This window comes from Notechis scutatus, chromosome Z (assembly GCF_049901735.1).
Source record: "Notechis scutatus isolate UNSWTSFEM ecotype Mainland chromosome Z, rNotScu1.2, whole genome shotgun sequence".
Classification (NCBI taxonomy): domain Eukaryota; kingdom Metazoa; phylum Chordata; class Lepidosauria; order Squamata; family Elapidae; genus Notechis; species Notechis scutatus.
Genome location: NC_142025.1, coordinates 5,000,881 through 5,017,307, shown reverse-complemented (window position 1 = coordinate 5,017,307; position 16,427 = coordinate 5,000,881). Strand labels below are relative to the sequence as shown.

The following is a 16,427-nucleotide window of genomic DNA, read 5'->3' as shown; positions in this document are numbered from 1 at the left end:
CCTTCCAACTCTGTTAATCTGTTAAGGAGGAAGGGAATGCAGGCAAGATGGTCCGTGTGAAGCTGCCAAACAAATGTCTGTCAAGTTTATACTTTAATCAAAGGCCTTGGTGGGCCAAATCTAGCTCAGGGGTAGGCCTCTGGCCTAGAGGGTTTGCAGGAGTGCCTCGTCTGACTCGACTTTTCGCCTACGCTGAATTTTCTCACAGGGATTTCTCTTCAAGGAGCTGACTCAGTTGTAGCTTTTCAAAATTTCCTGTGTTGTTCGGGGTGGGGGGTGGGCTGGGCACGGCATGAAGTAGCCGCCGCTTCACACGGAACAAGAATGTGCTGAGATTGTGTGGCAGAACCCCTCAGAAACATCTCCACATTTGAAGGCTGAGAAAGAGGGGGTGGGGGAAGAGTTGTAAAAAGATGCCCGGTCTTGTAGAATCTCTTGTGCATAGTATAGGCCAGTGTTTCTCATCCTTAGCAAGTTTAAGATGGATCGACTTCAACTCCCAGAATTCCCCAGCTGCTTGTTTTAAGATGTGTGGACTTCAACTCCCAGAATTCCCTAGCCTGCTTGTTTTAAGACGTGTGGACTTCAACTCCCAGAATTCCCCAGCCTGCTTGTTTTAAGACGTATGGACTTCAACTCCCAGAATTCCCCAGCCAGTTATGACAGTTGAAGTGTCCCATGGCCACATGATCCCCTTTTGCGATGTTCTGACAAGCCAAGTGAAGCCAGATTCACTTTACAACCATGCTACTAATTTAACTGCAGTGACTGTGGCAAGAAAGGTCGTAAAATGGAACAACTGTCACTTTAACAATTGTCACACTTAACAACAAAAATTTTGGGCTCAGCTGTGGTTGTAAATTGAGGACTACCTACATTGATATGGCTTTTCCATTCTCTTGTCAATTGTCCACCTAGGTAGGGTGGGCAGTGGAATTTAATTAATAAATAAATTAGTTAATTAATTTAAAAAAAAATGATGTGAGAATCCTCTGTCAAACGCCAGGGAAATCAGGAGATTCAGGCAGTTCAAATGCGTATACAGATTTATTGCAAATGTAAGCTCTCTAGAAGAATCTGATCAACTAACAGTCAAGGGAAATGAGCGGGAGATAAGAAAGGAATTCAAGGTGGGCTGGACTTATATCTCTTGTGGGCACGCAGGGACTCATGACTTATGACACGTTTGACGACTCCTTTGGGCTCACCCTAGTCATCTACATCAGCAGTCCGCAGCGTTTCCAGCTTGGTGGCACAGCCAATGTGTTTGTGTGTGAGAGTGTGTGAATGGCAGGTGCACGCACAGCTCTGATTGTGTGAGCAACGCACGCTCCCTACGCTGATCGAACTGGAGCTTCACGTGTGAGTAGAAGGTGCTTGCAATCAAGCACAAAGCTTCACTGCCGAGCTAGTGCCCTCTGCTCTGTAGCTTCACATAGAAGTGCCCTCTACTCACGTGAGGGGAACTTAATGCACACTTCCCCATTGCCCATTTTTGAGCAAGCTGTGGCTCAGTAGTGACTACGGCCTGGGGTTGGCAACTCCTGTTCTACATCCTTTTGGCTTAAGAAACAGAGAAGGGTTTCTGTTGTCCAAAGTAAAATGAATTCTGAGCTAGATGGATGAAACATCATCCAATGTAATTAAGGCAGAATGCAATGCTTCAATGTGTGATATTTTTTTTCCAACCAAGTGTTGTTCCCCCTATTGTGAAATATCCAGAAGGATTTAGGACAGGGGTGTCAAACTTGGGTCGTCACAGCAGCATCATGTGACGTATTGGGACTCACCCCCCCCCCTTTGTTAAAACACGGTGGCTTAGTGGACAAGACACTGAGCTTGTTGATCAGAAAGGTCGGCAGTTTGCCAGTTCGAATCCCCAGCACTGCGTAACGGAATGAGCTCCTGTTACTTGTCTGCCAACCTAGCAGTTCGAAAGCATGTAAGAATGCAAGTAGAAAAATAGGGACCACTTTGGGGGAAGGGAACAGCGTTGTGTGCGCCCTCAACGTTTAGTCATGCCAGCCACATGACCATGGAGATGTCTTCAGACAGCGCTGGCTCTTTGGCTTTGTAATGAAGATGAGCACCACCCCCTAGAGCTGGAAACGACTAGCACATATGTGCAAGGTGAACCCTTACCTTTACCTAAACCGGGTGGGGGCAGGGCCAGCACGTGACGCATCCAGCCTGCAGCCTGCGAGTTTGACACCCCTGGTTTAAGATCATTTGTTCCAAGCCCACTTTTGGTTTTGATTCAGCAACTTCCAACGTCTCTCTTTCCCTTTTCTGATGGTAGGACAGAAACCAAATATCCCAACTTGGATATTGGTGGCATATACATATAACCCCAAATCCTCCTTTTCACTAAACTAGACATACCCAGTCCCTTTAACCGTTCTTCATATGTTTTAGCCTCCGGTCCCCTAATCATCTTGGTTGCTCTTCTCTGAACTTTTTCTAGCATCTCAACATCTTTTTTACACTGTGGCGATCAAAACTGGATGCAAAATTGCAAGTCTTACTATTACATTCATTTAGTGACTGTTCAAAGTTATAACTGGGGAAGACAAAAGGGAAACGAAGATGATGAGGAACAAAGCAGACGGAGTCTGTTGCAGAGATCATGTGTTCACTGTTAGAAGATCTGAAGGATCTGATGGAGAATAGATCATCCTAGAGAAGGTTTATCTCTAATCAATCGTAAGGCATTACCAACTTCATAACATATAATATTATAGACCTTTATGGATTATGGTGGCGCAGTGGTTAGAGTGCAGTGTTGCAGGTTAACTCTGCCTACTGTCAGCAGTTCGATCCTGACCAGTTCAAGGTTGACTCAGCCTTCCATCCTTCCGAGGTCGGTAAAATGAGGACCCAGATTGTTGGGGGGCAATTGGGACCTGAACTTCCATTGCTGAGTGAAATGATTGTTAAATGAGTCATGCCCTATTTTATGACATTTTGCCCTGGCTTTCCTTGTTGGAAGCCAGCTTGAGGGTGGGGGTGGTCACAGATGATGAACACGTGGCCCTGGGCTACTGCAGCTGTCGTAAATACAGATAGTCCTCGACTTACAACAGTTCATTTAGTGACCGTTCAAAGTTACAGCTACATTGAAAAAAAATGACTTGTGACTCATTTTCACACTTACAACCATTGTGACATCTCCAGTCACGTGATCAAAATTCAGCCGTTTGGTAAGTGCTTCATACTTACGACCACTGCTGTATCCCAAGATCGTACAATCCCCTTTTGCGACCTTCTGACAAGCAAACTCAATGGGGAAGCCAGATTCCCTTCACAACGGTGTTACTAACTTATCAACTGCAGTGATTCACTTAACAACTGTGGTAAAAAAAGGTTGTAAAGTGGGGCAAAACTCACTTAACGTCTCATTTAACATAAATTTGTAAGTGGTCGTAAGTCAAGGACTACCGGTATTGATAGCATGATTTAAGCTTGTGTTTTCCCTTTCTATTCTTGTTCCAGTTTGATTTTTCAGGATATAAGAAACCACAATTGGGTTTGTTTTTTCCTTTCTAGGGGTAGTCCAGCTGCTATCCCAAATTTCTCCCCAAAAATAATATTTTCAAACAGTTCTGTATTGCATTAAAAAAAAAAAAAGAACGCATTCATTCATCAACACACACATTCATGCAGAACAGACACAAACACACCAAACATCCCACGCTTTGTCTGTCAGGCGTCCCAGAAATTTGCTGAAAGTAAGCCTGGAGGAATTTTTTTTTCTAAAATACCATATATTCTTTCCCACGTGACTCTTTGTTTTCATATGATTCTTCGCCCAATCATTGGGCTAGGATGGCTGTTGAGCCAAGAATTTGATAGCTGGTTGGCTTGGCATTTGCTGGGAAGCGGGTTTGTTCTAAAACTTTTTAAAACCCTACCATTATTTTCTTTTTAATAAATAGCTCAAGACTCTAATACTTCCTTCTCCTCCTATTTTCTTGACACTAGTCCTCTGAGGTGGGTGAGAAAGAATGACTGGCCCAAAGTCGCCCAGCTAGTTTTCATGCCTAAGGCGGGACTAGAACTCACCGTCTCTGGTGATTGGTCCAGAGTCAGCCCTCTACCTTTCTTAGGGGTGAGCCCATTCTGTTAGTCATCCTTTTAAAAGATACATGCTAATGCTGGCTAGTTTTATTTTGAGGAAAGAACTCACCATCTCCTGGTGATTGGAGTAAAGTCACCTAACCAACTTTCATGACCAAGGTGGCGCTAGAACTCCCCGTCTCCCGGTGATCGGCCCAAAGTCATCCAGCCGGCTTTCAGGTTTGGGATGTTATAAATATATCCCAGTTGCCAAGTGACCAAATTTTTGATCAGGTGACCTTGGAGATATTGTGAAAGTCATACGTGTGAGGACTGGTTGTAAGTCCTCCTTTCAGTGCCGTTGCAACTTTGCTAAACGAATGTTTGAGTTCCACCTGTACATTTGCCGTGACTGTTGGAAAAAGAAAGACTTTCTCTGGGAATGTTGGAGGTAGGATGCTTTTTTTAAAAAAAAATGCTAAATCCAAATTTTGATTAGAATCTCAAAGTAGGAGTTGCCTTGAAGGCAATTTGAGCTCCTGATTCATCCATATCATTTTCTGAGTGTGTTACAAAGTGATCCCCAATGGTTTGTTCCAGGATGTTTTTCAACATCTCTTAATTCCCGGATTCCAAAAATGACTTCCCATCCAAGACCTGACCCAGGCTGACCCTGCTTAGCTTCAGAGATCAGCCAAAGCCAGCTAATTGGTGCCACCAAGGCAAGATATACCTTCCTATTAACTTTTCTTTTTTTTTTTTTTTTGGCAGGGCAGCTATTATTACTGAAGGTCTTAACAGTGCAAGTGCACCAAGTCAAGAGCGGGACACAGACCTAATGACGATACAACCATGGGTGAGTGTCTTTTTCTTTTTGGGGGTTGATCCTGTATTATTGGGTGGTGTAGAATGGGTTGTCTTTCAGTTCCTGTGGAACTGATGAAGTATAAGCATATACAAGAAGAGCAATTAACAAAGAGCAATAAGCAGTGGTGGGATTCAAATTTTTTTACTACTGGTTCTGTGGGTGTGGCTTGGTGGGCATGGCTTGGCTTGGGTGTGGCAGGGGAAGGATACTGCAAAATCTCCATTCCCTCCCCAGTCCCCACTGACCTGCTTTCCAGCTCCGTTCTCCTGTGCAGGGCAACAAAGGAAGACCCAGCCAATCAGCTGGGACTCAATGGGAGGCAGAGAAGAGATGGGGACGGGGCCAGTCAGAGGTGGGATTAGCCGGTTCTCCGAACTACTCAAAATTTCCGCTACCGGTTCTCCAGAACTGGTCAGAACCTGCTGAATATTCACCTCTGGTAATAATGATGTTGTGTGTCTTTGATACAATGCGTCTTCTCATCTAGCCTAGAATTGTGTTAGTTCTCCTATCAGTTGTCTTCCACTGCTGACTGATGTCCATATCCACAGTTGATCCTCAACTTATACTCCGTTTAGTGACCATTCAAAGTTACAACAGCACCAAAAACATTGACTTATGACTGTTTTTCACACTTGCAGCATTCCCCTGGTCACATGATCAAAATTCAGACGCAAGAGGACATGATTAGGAAAATACTAGAATGTGCAGAAATGAATAGAATAACACTGGCAATTAAAGAAAAAAAATAAACTGAGTATTACATGATATGGGAAGTATTCTATCAATGCTTGGTAAAGAAATATGAAACTTAGAAATCAAACATATAAACATTTAAGATATCTATATAGAATATATATGAATATAGAGGGGAAGGAGTTAAGAAGGGGATGGCTATAACGATAAGAAGTATTATGTATAGTAGTACAAAATAAGAATGCATTGTAATTATTGTTCTTATGGTAAGGAAATTGAATTAACCATAAATACTTGGCACAAGATACGTGTACCCGACATATCTGTTTAAAGAAAAGATAGAATGCTTGTAAAAATAAAATTAAAAAACCTTTTTTCAAAAAAAAAAAAATCAGACACTTGGGAATTAACATCTTAATACAGACTTTCTGTTTTTTCTTTGAAGATGTTTTGCTTCTCCTCCAAGTAGCTACTTCTTTGACCTAAAGAAGCTTCTAGGATGAGAAGCGAAACATCTTGAAAGAAAAACCAGTTGCCTCTTGGAAAAAAAAAGCACCTTTGGGACAGGCAGGACCTGGAGGATTGAGAGTCTCCACAGACAATCTCAAAGTGAATAAGATAAAACCAGAAACTTTTCTTCCAAAAGACTTGGGGGGAAAATGGGAACTTTGACGTTATATATATGTTAATAGTAGCAAAACTACCCTACACACAAAAACAGAAGGACACGTTGATCTCCCCATTACTTGGAAACCATTTCTGGGCTTTGTGCTTGTGGTGAGGAAAAAAAATGAAACTTTGATTTTGGGTTTTACCGATTAATGGGCTTATTGTTATAGAAATGGCTAGTTTATATTATTATGTGAAAGTAAAAAGTTTAGGATACTATTATCAATTGCACCAAAGAGAGTCGGAAATCAATGCCTTTTCTTGCTATTTTCCCTTTGCCACACATTTTCCTCCTTCCCCTTTCCCTCCCTTACAATTTTATTTCGTATTTTTGTATTTTATAAACTAATAATAAAGCAAAATGTGTTGGAGAAAAATGTACCAGAAATGATTGGCAATTGACTCACATTTATGATGCTTGCGGTGTCCCAGGGGCATGTGATCCCCTTTTGCGACCCTCCGACAAGCAAAGTCAATGGGGGAAGCCAGATTCACTTAACAACCGTGTGACTAACACAACAACTGCAATGACTCATTTAACAACTGCAGCAAGAAAGGTCGTAAAATGGGGCAAAACTCACTTAACAAATGTTTCCCTTAATAAGATAAATTTTGGGGTCAGCTGTTGGTCATAAGTCGAATACCCTAATTAGATGTCTATTCTAATCTTCCATTACAATCTATTCCTATTTTCCTGAGGTTGGTGGCAGCTCTTGGGTTCCCAATATGCAGCCTATCCAATCCCATCAGATGGTTTCACCATCTTTAGAAGTATACGTAGTCCTTGACTGACAACAGTTCATTTAGTGACGGTTCAAAGTTACAATGGCATCGGAAAAAGCGACTTAATCATTTTTCACACTCTTGTAGCTTCCCCATAGTCACTTGGTTCACATTCAGTTGCTTGACATTTATGACTGTTGCGGTGTCCCAGGTGAGGGGGTGTCACGTGGTCCCCTTTTGTGACCTTCTGACAAGCAAAGTCAATGGGGGAAGCCACATTCACCTAACAACTGTGTGACTCACTAAACAACTGCAGGGATTCTCTGTTTCTCCTTCTCCCCCCTTCTTTCTCCTCCTCTTTTCCACCTCCCCCCTTCTTCCTTCTTCTCCTCTTCTCTTCCTCCTCCTCCACTTCTTCCTTCTCCTCCTCTTCCTCTTCCTCCTCTTGTTCTTCCTCCTCCTCATCTCATCCTCCTCCTCACCTTCTCCTTCCTCCTCCTCCTCTTCCTCCTCTTCTTCTTCTTCCTCCTCCTCCACTTCTTCCTTCTCCTCTTCCTCCTTGTTCTTCCTCCTCCTCATCTCATCCTTCTCACCTTCTCCTTCCTCCTCCTCCTCTTCCTCCTCTTCTTCCTCCTCCTCCACTTCTTCCTTCTCCTCCTCTTCCTCCTCTTCCTCTTCCTCCTCCTCCTCGTCTCATCCTCCTCCTTCTCACCTTCTTCTTCCTCCTCCTCCACTTCTTCCTTCTCCTCTTCCTCCTTCTCCTCCTCTTGTTCTTCCTCCTCCTCCTCCTCTTCTCATCCTCCCCTTCTTCTTTTCCTCCTCCTCCTCTTCCTCCTTTGCCTCCTCTTGTTTTACTTGTCCTACTCCTTCTCCCCTTCTCCTTCTTCTCTTCCTCTTCTCCTCCTCTTCCCCTTCTTCCTTTTCCTCCTTCTCTTCCTCCTCTTCTTCCTCCTCCTCTTCCTCTTCCTCCTCCTTTCCCTCTACTCCTTTTTCTCTTCCTCCCACTCTTCCACCTCCCCTCCTCTTCAGGTGCTTCCTTGTATAGCGGATTGGCCACTAAAAAAATCGATGGCTGAACCAGATAGGAACAGATCTCTGATCCAGCATACATTGCTCATTTTACACTCTCTTCTCTTCTAGCAAACTTATATTTTACCACTTAAAAGTAGCCCAGTCTGAACTTCACTGGCATGAAATTTATACACTTATTTCTCTGGCCAATTGACGTTTGCCTAAGGCTAGGACAGCCACGAGTCCTTAAAGAGTTTGGTGGTACATACTAGTAGTAACTACGTATGGGTTCTAGTTGCCCTGGTGGACTCCACCTAAGCATGAACCAGCCACGTGCTCCCGCTGCCAACAGGGCCAAGGCAATCCTGGGATGCATCAACAGAGGGATATAACCTCAACAGCCTGGGAAGGATGAGTACCACTCCGTGCTATCCTGCCGAAGCCACGCTTGGAATACCAAAACCGGTTCTGGATACTACAATATAAAAACGATGCCCTAGAAAGAACGCGGAGGGGAGCAACAAAGATGATGAAAGGTCCGGAGGCTAAAGCAAACGACGAACAGTTAAGGGAGGTAGTTATGTTCATCCTAACAAAGAGAGTGGAAGGGACGCGGTGGCTCAGTGGCCAAGACGCTGTGCTTGTCGATCAGAAAGGTCGGCAGTTCGGCGGTTCGAATCCCTAGCGCCACGTCACGGAGGGAGCTCCCGTTCCTGGTCCCAGCTCCTGCCAAGCTAGCAGTTCGAAAGCATGTAAAAAATGCAAGTAGAAAAATAGGGACCCCTTTGATGGGAAGGGAACAGCGTTCCATGCACCTTCAAAGGCGTTTAGTCACGCCGGCCACATGACCACGGAGACGTCTTTGGACAGTGCTGACTCTTCAGCTTTGTAATAGAGATGAGCACCATTAATCTAAACGACTAGCACGTATGTGTGAGGGGAACCTTTAACGAAGAGAAGGCTCAGAGGAGATATGAGAACAGTCTTCCAATACGGGTAGTCTTCGGCTTACAACAGTTCACTTAGTGACCAAAGTTGCAATGATACTGAAAAAAAGTGAATCATTGTGACATCCCCGTGTGATCAGAATTCAGATGCTTGGCAGCCGCTTCGTACTTATGATGGTTGCTGTGACCCAAGGTCATGTGATCCCCTTTTGCGATCTTCTGACAAGCACGAGAAAGCCAGATTCACTCAACGACCGGTTTATATAAACTTACCCACCGCAGTGAACCATTTGGCAACAACTGGCAAGACAGGCCGTAAAAGAGAGAGGCAAAAGTCGCTTAATCGCTTAGCAATAGAAATTTCGGGCTCAATTGTGGTCGTAAGTTGAGGACTATCTGTACTTGAAGGGCTTAGGGGAAAAGGGCATCAATTTAACTCTTTACGGTTTTCCCTCAGGGCAGGGTAAGAAGTAAAGATTGTTAAAAAGCAATACAATTTAAAAATAAGCAGAGATTTCCTGACAGGGAGAGCCATTAATCACTGTAACAGTTTGCTTTCCAGAATTGTGGGAGCTCTGGCACTGGAGGTTTTTCAAAGAGATTGGACATCCATTTGTTTGGGATATTATAAGGACTCCTGACTTGGCCAGGGGGTTGGACTAGAAGACCTCCAAGGTCCCTTCCACCTCTATAATTCCATATATACGATTTTTAAATATATAAATTTCTGCAAAATAGAGAAATGTTAACAGGTTAACAGAGTTGGAAGGGCCCTTGGAGGTCGTCTAGTCCAACTCCCCACCCAAGCAAGAGACCCTACGCCAGTGATGGTTAACCTTTTTGGCACTAAATGCCTAAAGCACGCCCCCCCAAATACAACAGACGCGCACCCCCCGCATGCGCCCCACCCCATGCATGCACATGTGACCCCCTGCGACCCTTGTGCGTACACGCATGACCTGCACATGCACCCCATATCCAAGCATGTGTGCGTGACCATCCCATGTGTGCACCCCGCCTCCCATGCATGCACGTGCAACCCCTGTGTGTGCGCCCCACATGCATGCGCAATCCCTGCACACGCCTTGCCCCCTGCATATGCGCAGCAGAGACCGAAGACCAGCTAGCCGGCGGGAGGTGCGCATGCATGTGTAGCGGAGGTGAGCTAGGGTGATAGCTCAAGTGCCCAAAGAGCGGGCTCTGTGTGCCACCTCCGGCACATGTGCCATAGGTTCGCCATCACAGCCCTACACCAGGGGTGGGATTCTACCGGTTCTCACCTATTTGCTAGAACCGGTTGTTAACATTCTAAGCAGTTCGGAGAACCGGTTGTTTGAAGAAATTACTGGCCTAATCCTGTAAGGAAGGCAGGAAGGAAACATTCTGGTGTTGCTTACAGAAACTGCCTCTCCATTAACCCTTATTACATTCTTGGCAGGACTAGACTTCCTTTTCTCTGGAACCTCTCTGGAGTTTTCCCCCCCTCCTTTTCTGGTACTTTGCTTGTGTGGAGTGACCATTGAAAAAAGTGACTTATGACCATTTTTCACACTTACAACTGTTGCAGCATCCCCACAGTCACGAGAGGCCAGGTGAGGAGATGCGTGCCTCGATTTGAGTGACATTGAGTTGGCCACGCCCAGCCAGTCACATGACCACTAAGCCATGCCCACAGAACCAGTTAAAAAAAATTGAATCCCACCCCTGCCCTCCACCATTTCTGACAGATGGCAGTCCAGTCTCTTCTTGAAAGCGTCCAGTGATGAAGCTTCCACAACTTCTGAGGGCAAGCTCTTCATTATCACCCAGTTAATTCCTTTCACTGTATTTCTCTTTTACATTAAAAGTAAACCCAGGTTTTTATAAGTTTTCTTTCTTTTTTAACTTGAACCAAAGTAAACGTTTTGCCTATATGATATCCAGGCAATTGTTTTTCTGATTTTTCTTCTGTTTTTCAAAGCCTCTTATTTCCTCTTTTTTTTAATAAAAAAAAAAAAATCCCTCCTCCCATCTCAACGTTTTAAATTCAGAAATATTTGTGTGAGAAGCAGCCGAGTTCTTAAGAACAGTATAAAAAGGGAAGTTGAGGAGTTAAAAATAAACAATGGGAAAATTCTACTTAGTATGAAGCAAATGTGGATGACACGAAGGAAAATACATATTTATTTATATGATATAATGGTGGCTTTCTAGGAAATCTACCTCCACAGACCCACTGAGTTTTAGAGTAAGAACTGATCCAGAAACCTATCTCCTTCCAAAAACCAATCCTTTCAATTAATACATTTTGTTTCAATCGATCAATTGCAATATTTTGAAATTTGCATATTTATTGTTTGACTCTTTGCAGACTGCTTTACAGGCAGTTCTCAGTTTTACCAAAAGTTTGTTATGTTTATATTTATTATGTCAAAAGATTCTGTTGTGGGGGACACAGAATTTCCGTCCTATTTTGTGGACAGAATGAACGTGGACAGTAGGCAGCCGAAAGGGTTCCACATTTCCTAATCACTCTCACCTCTGCAGAGGGTGGTTTTGTAAAATTCCCTTCTTCTTCAACCAAACTTTGAAGCCGCAGACAGTGGGTGTGGAGGTTAAAAAAATAGTATTATTTTTTTTGCAATGAATTAATGATGCCATCTATCTTCCTGCTGACCTATTTTAAGCATCTGTATTAACCCTGTTTTCTAAAGTTGATTAAATTAACGCCACAATTTAATTTGGCCAATTCTGCCCTAAAATATTTAGCTGGCAGATAGATTATGAAGAGAGCCTGAAGAATTTATTTTATGTATTTATAGATAGTCCTTGACTTACAACCATAGTTAGGCCTGGTATTTTAGTCACTAAGCAATGCGGTCATTAAGTGAATAATCATGTGATCTGACTTGATTTTACAACCATTTTTATCACAGTTAAGTGAATCCTGAGTTGGTGTTTGCCCAGGGAAGTTTCCGATTTGCCTATTTTTGGATCCTGATTGGTCCAGTTTTTGGGTGGGATCTTGGCGTGGTATAAGACAAGTAATCATACCTTCTTGTACAAGTAGTCCTCGTTTAGTGACCACAATTGGGACTAGGAACTTGGCTGTTAAGCAAAGCAGTTGCTGAGTAAAATCTGGGCTATGACCTTACTTCAGCTTCCTTTTGTTTTACAGACCTGCAGGGGTCATGAATGCGAGGAAGATTGCAAAGTAATTTTTCATGACCGCTGTTAACTGCAGTTGGTCACTAAATGGGGGAGTTGCTAAGCGAGGACCATTTGCACCTTTTTTTATTGGTTGCAAATGGAGGTTATTTCTGTAGCTTTCCTGGCAAGAAAAGGAAAATGAATTGACACCATCTTTTTCTAGGATTTTAAAAAAAAAATACTTTAAATAGATTTGGGTTTCCTGTCTAATTATGTTCAGCTCCCCACAACCCGAGATCAGAGGTCCCCAAACTTGGCAACTTTAAGACTTGTGGACTTCAACTCCCAGAATGGAGTGCCCACAACTTCTGAAGGCAGGCTTGTTCCATGGGTAAATTGTTCTGTCTGGAAATTTCTCCTTAGTTCTAGGTTGCTTTTCTCCTTGGTTAGTTTCCATCTGTTGCTTCTTGCTCTGCCTCCATCTGCTTTGGAGAATAGGCTCCTCATCGTTTCCTTTCATATTTACTGTTGTGAAGATACACTGGTCCATAATATTCACTGGTGATTATTCCAAAACCTGGCTTCCAACTTATGTCTATCGTCGTTTGGGAGAAACCTTATTCAGTACTTTCATTTTATTGGTTCACATTTTGGACAAGCTGCAGGTTATTATAGAAACTTCGCAGATGTTCTCCAAGAAAGACTACAGGAGAAACGTTTTGAGCCCCGCTTATTCTAAATTGCATTTCTGAAAAGAGTTTAAAAAAAACAAACACAGGATCATCACCCCACAGTTACAAGATCTTGCTTTAAGCCTGCTTTTATGAGGTGTGGACTTCAACTCCCAGAACTCCACAGTTGAAGTCTACACCTCTTAAAGTTGTCTAGTTTGAAAACCACTGTGAAGGAAACACGATTCCCATCCTTCTATGGAATCTTTTAAGGAAGATTCCTAGAGTTGCAATCAATCCTGATTGGAAAAATACCATCTGCGGGAGAAGGCCTTTAATAAACGAGTTTAGAGAATAAAATGGAATAGAATAGAATAATTGGAAGGGACCTTGGAGGTCTTCTAGTCCAACCCCCTGCCTAGACAGGAAACCCTACACCTCTTCAGACAAATGGTTATCCAACATCTTCTTAAAATCTTCCAGTGTTGGAGCATTCACAACTTCTGGAGGCAAGTTGTTCCACTGATTAATTGTTCTAACTCTCAGGAAATTCCTCCTTAGTTTTAGGTTGCTTCTCTCCTGGATTAGTTTCCACCCATTGCTTCTTGTCCTGCCCTCAGGTGCTTTGGAGAATAGCTTGACTTCCTCTTCTTTGGGGCAGCCCCTCAGATATTGGAAGACTGCTATCATGTCACTCCTAGTCCTTCTTTTCATTAGACTAGACATACCCACCCAGTTCCTGCAACCTTTCTTCTTATATTTTAGCCTCCAGTCCCCTAATCCTCTTTGTTGCTCTTCCCTGCACTCTTTCTAGAGTCTCAACATCTTTCTTACATTGTGGTGACCAAAACTGATTGCAGTATTCCATTATAAAGCGGTATTAACACTTCACATGATCTTGATTCTATCCCTCTGTTTATGCAGCCTAGAACTGTGTTGACTTTTTTTGGCAGCTGCTGCACACGGCTGGGTCATATTTAAATGGTTGTCCACTAGGACTCCGAGATCCTTCTCACAGTTACTACTATTGAGTAGTCACTATTAACTACTATTACATGATGGATAGATAGCTTTGCAACCAAAGAGATTGTTTGTTGATCCAAATTTGCAGCTCACCTGAGATGTTAACTTTTTTTTTTTTTTTTTGCAGAAAAAGATTTGTTCCACTTGCTGTTTAAAGTGAAGCCATGCAAGACTGCTAATTATTTTCGTTTGCAAAGTTCAGGAGAAAGGGCTTCCCAAAATGCAAACGCTTTGGGAAATCGAGAGGACTAAAGGAAGTGATTCCTTCTCTATAATAAAAACTTATTTAGCCGTCCAGAGGACAGTTGAGGAAGAACAGCGTAGACTCATTTAAAGCTGATATTATTTCAGTTCTTTGGATCACAGCCCACTCCACATTCTTCGAGCTGCACATCATACGCTTTTCCTCTCTGGAAAATGTGCTCTTGCAAAACTTAGTAATACAAATTTCCAGCCAGGCCTGCCGCTTCACCATGTTAAATAGATAACGGCATTAACTTAGATACTTTTTAAAAGAATTTTGTATCTGTTTTCTTAAATATGCATAGATTACAGATAATCAGAGTTGGAAGGGACCTTGTAGGTCATCTAATCCAACCCCCCTCCACCCAAGTGGGAGACCCTACACCATTTCTGACAAATGGCAGTCCAATCTCTCCTTGAAAGTCTCAAGTGATGGCGTTCCCACAACTTCCGAGGGCAACTTCTGTTCCATTGGTCGATTGTTCTCACTGTCAGAAAGTTTCTCCTTATCTCCAGGTTAAATCTCTCCTTGTTCAGTTTCCATCCATTATTCCATCCTAGCTGCATAGGTGGCAGATTTTTCTGATAATCTGAATCAAAATCACATGAAGTATTAATACTGCTTTATAAAGCCTTAGTATGGCCACACCTGAAATGTTGCATCCAGTTTTGGTCACCACATTACCAAATAAAAATAAAAAATGTTGAGGCTTTGAAAAAAGTGCAGGGAATAGCAACTAAGACGATTAAAGGCCTGGAGACTAAAACCTGCGAAGAATGGTTGTAGGAATTGAGTGTGGTTAGTCTGGGGAAAAGAAGGAGTAGGGATGACATGATAGCAATTGTCCAATATCTTAAGGGGTTGCCCCAAAGAAGGGGGGGGGGTCAACTTATTTTTCAAACCATCAGAAAGCAAGACACGAAGCAACGGATGGAAACTAATCAAGGGGAGAACCAACCTGGAATTAAGGAGTAACTTCCTAACCGTAAGAACAATTAATCAGTGGAACAGCTTGTTTTCAGAAGTTATGGACATTCCATCACCGGAGGTTTTTTCATCCTGAGTGTTGGGCCCTCTTCTTCTACAGATAGTCCTCGACTTGCAACAATTCGTTTTATGACTGTTTAAAGTTATAGCAGCACTGAAAGAAGTGATTTACGACGTTTTCCTCACTTGTGACCATTGAAGCATCCCCCCCATGGTCACATGATCCAAATTCAAACACTTGGCAACTGACTCATATTTATGACGGCTCCAGATTCCTGAAGTCACGTGACATTTCTTTTGTGATCTTCTGGCAAGCAGAGTCCTTGGGGAAGCCAGATTCCGGATTCTACAAGGAACCATGGGGATGTGACAAACGTCTTAAGTCACTTTTTTTCAGTGCTGTTGTACCTTCGAACCCTCACTCAATGAACGGTTGTAAGAAGAGGACTGCTTGTTCATATTTTCTTTCGGGTGGGGGAGGGAAATAAATACCACACACACACACCCAATTTGGGTGTTTGAAGCAGCTGAAGGTTCTGACTGAAAACATTTATTTTTTCCTGTACAACTTTATTCTTTCTGTGGCAACTTCATTCTAAACGATAGCTAGCACTTCCGTAGGGAGGAAATATTGATTGCTCTCCACCAGCACTGGAAGCAAATTGTAATCCAAATTTAGGGGAGGGTATTATTGTTTTATCTCTCTGTGCCTTTCCCTTTCTTCCCCACCGAGGGATGGGGTACCTCTCCGAGATCTTGGTTACACCGCCAAGAGAAGGCTGCCATACAGGTAGCCCTCAACTTACGGCCCCAAACTTCTGTTGCTAAGCAAGACAGTTGTTAAATGAGCTTCACCCCATTTTACGACCTTTCTTGCCGCAGTTGTTGAGTGAATCACTGCAGTTTTAAAGTTAGTAACGCGACTGTGAGTGAACCGGGCTTTCCTCTTGTCAAAAGGTCCCAAAAGGGAGCCATGTGGGATACCGCAGTGGTCATAAATACGATTCTGTTGCTAAGCGTCTGGTCATAAGTGTGAAAAATGGTCCTGTCACTTTTTTCAGTGTTGTTGTAACTCTGAATGGTCACTAACTGAACCTCTGTAAGCCAAGGGCTACCTATCTATTTGTGCAGTGTATTATATGGGCCTTGAGGAGATGCCCCAAAGTTTCAGGGGTCGAATCTAATTTTTCTTTTCTTTTTTCTCTTGGCAGATGAGGAAGAAGTTCTTAATTCTATTATGAAGGATCTTGCCGCCCTTGGCAAATGCGGTGGATTTTTGGACAGCAACAGGAATAAGAATCATTCGAACAAACAGGTTAGAACTGGTCCTTCAGATTCTGCTCTGGAGTTCTCACTATTCCTACACAACGTCAAAGGGATTAGAAGGGCTTTTTTTCAACCTT

General features: G+C 43.0%; 1 protein-coding gene across 2 annotated transcripts in view; it reads left to right on the top strand.

Annotated features, from left to right (window-relative positions):
• The window catches only part of LOC113419489 (mitogen-activated protein kinase kinase kinase 3-like), a 95,325-nt gene that overhangs the window by 22,035 nt on the left and 56,863 nt on the right, over nt 1–16,427 (top strand). For both annotated transcript variants that reach the window (XM_087946972.1, XM_087946971.1), the window contains exons 2-3: nt 4,828–4,912; nt 16,236–16,339. In XM_087946972.1, coding sequence (XP_087803098.1) covers nt 4,909–4,912; nt 16,236–16,339 — 108 coding nt within the window. In that variant the 5' untranslated portion in view covers nt 4,828–4,908. The remainder of the gene's footprint in view (nt 1–4,827; nt 4,913–16,235; nt 16,340–16,427) is intronic.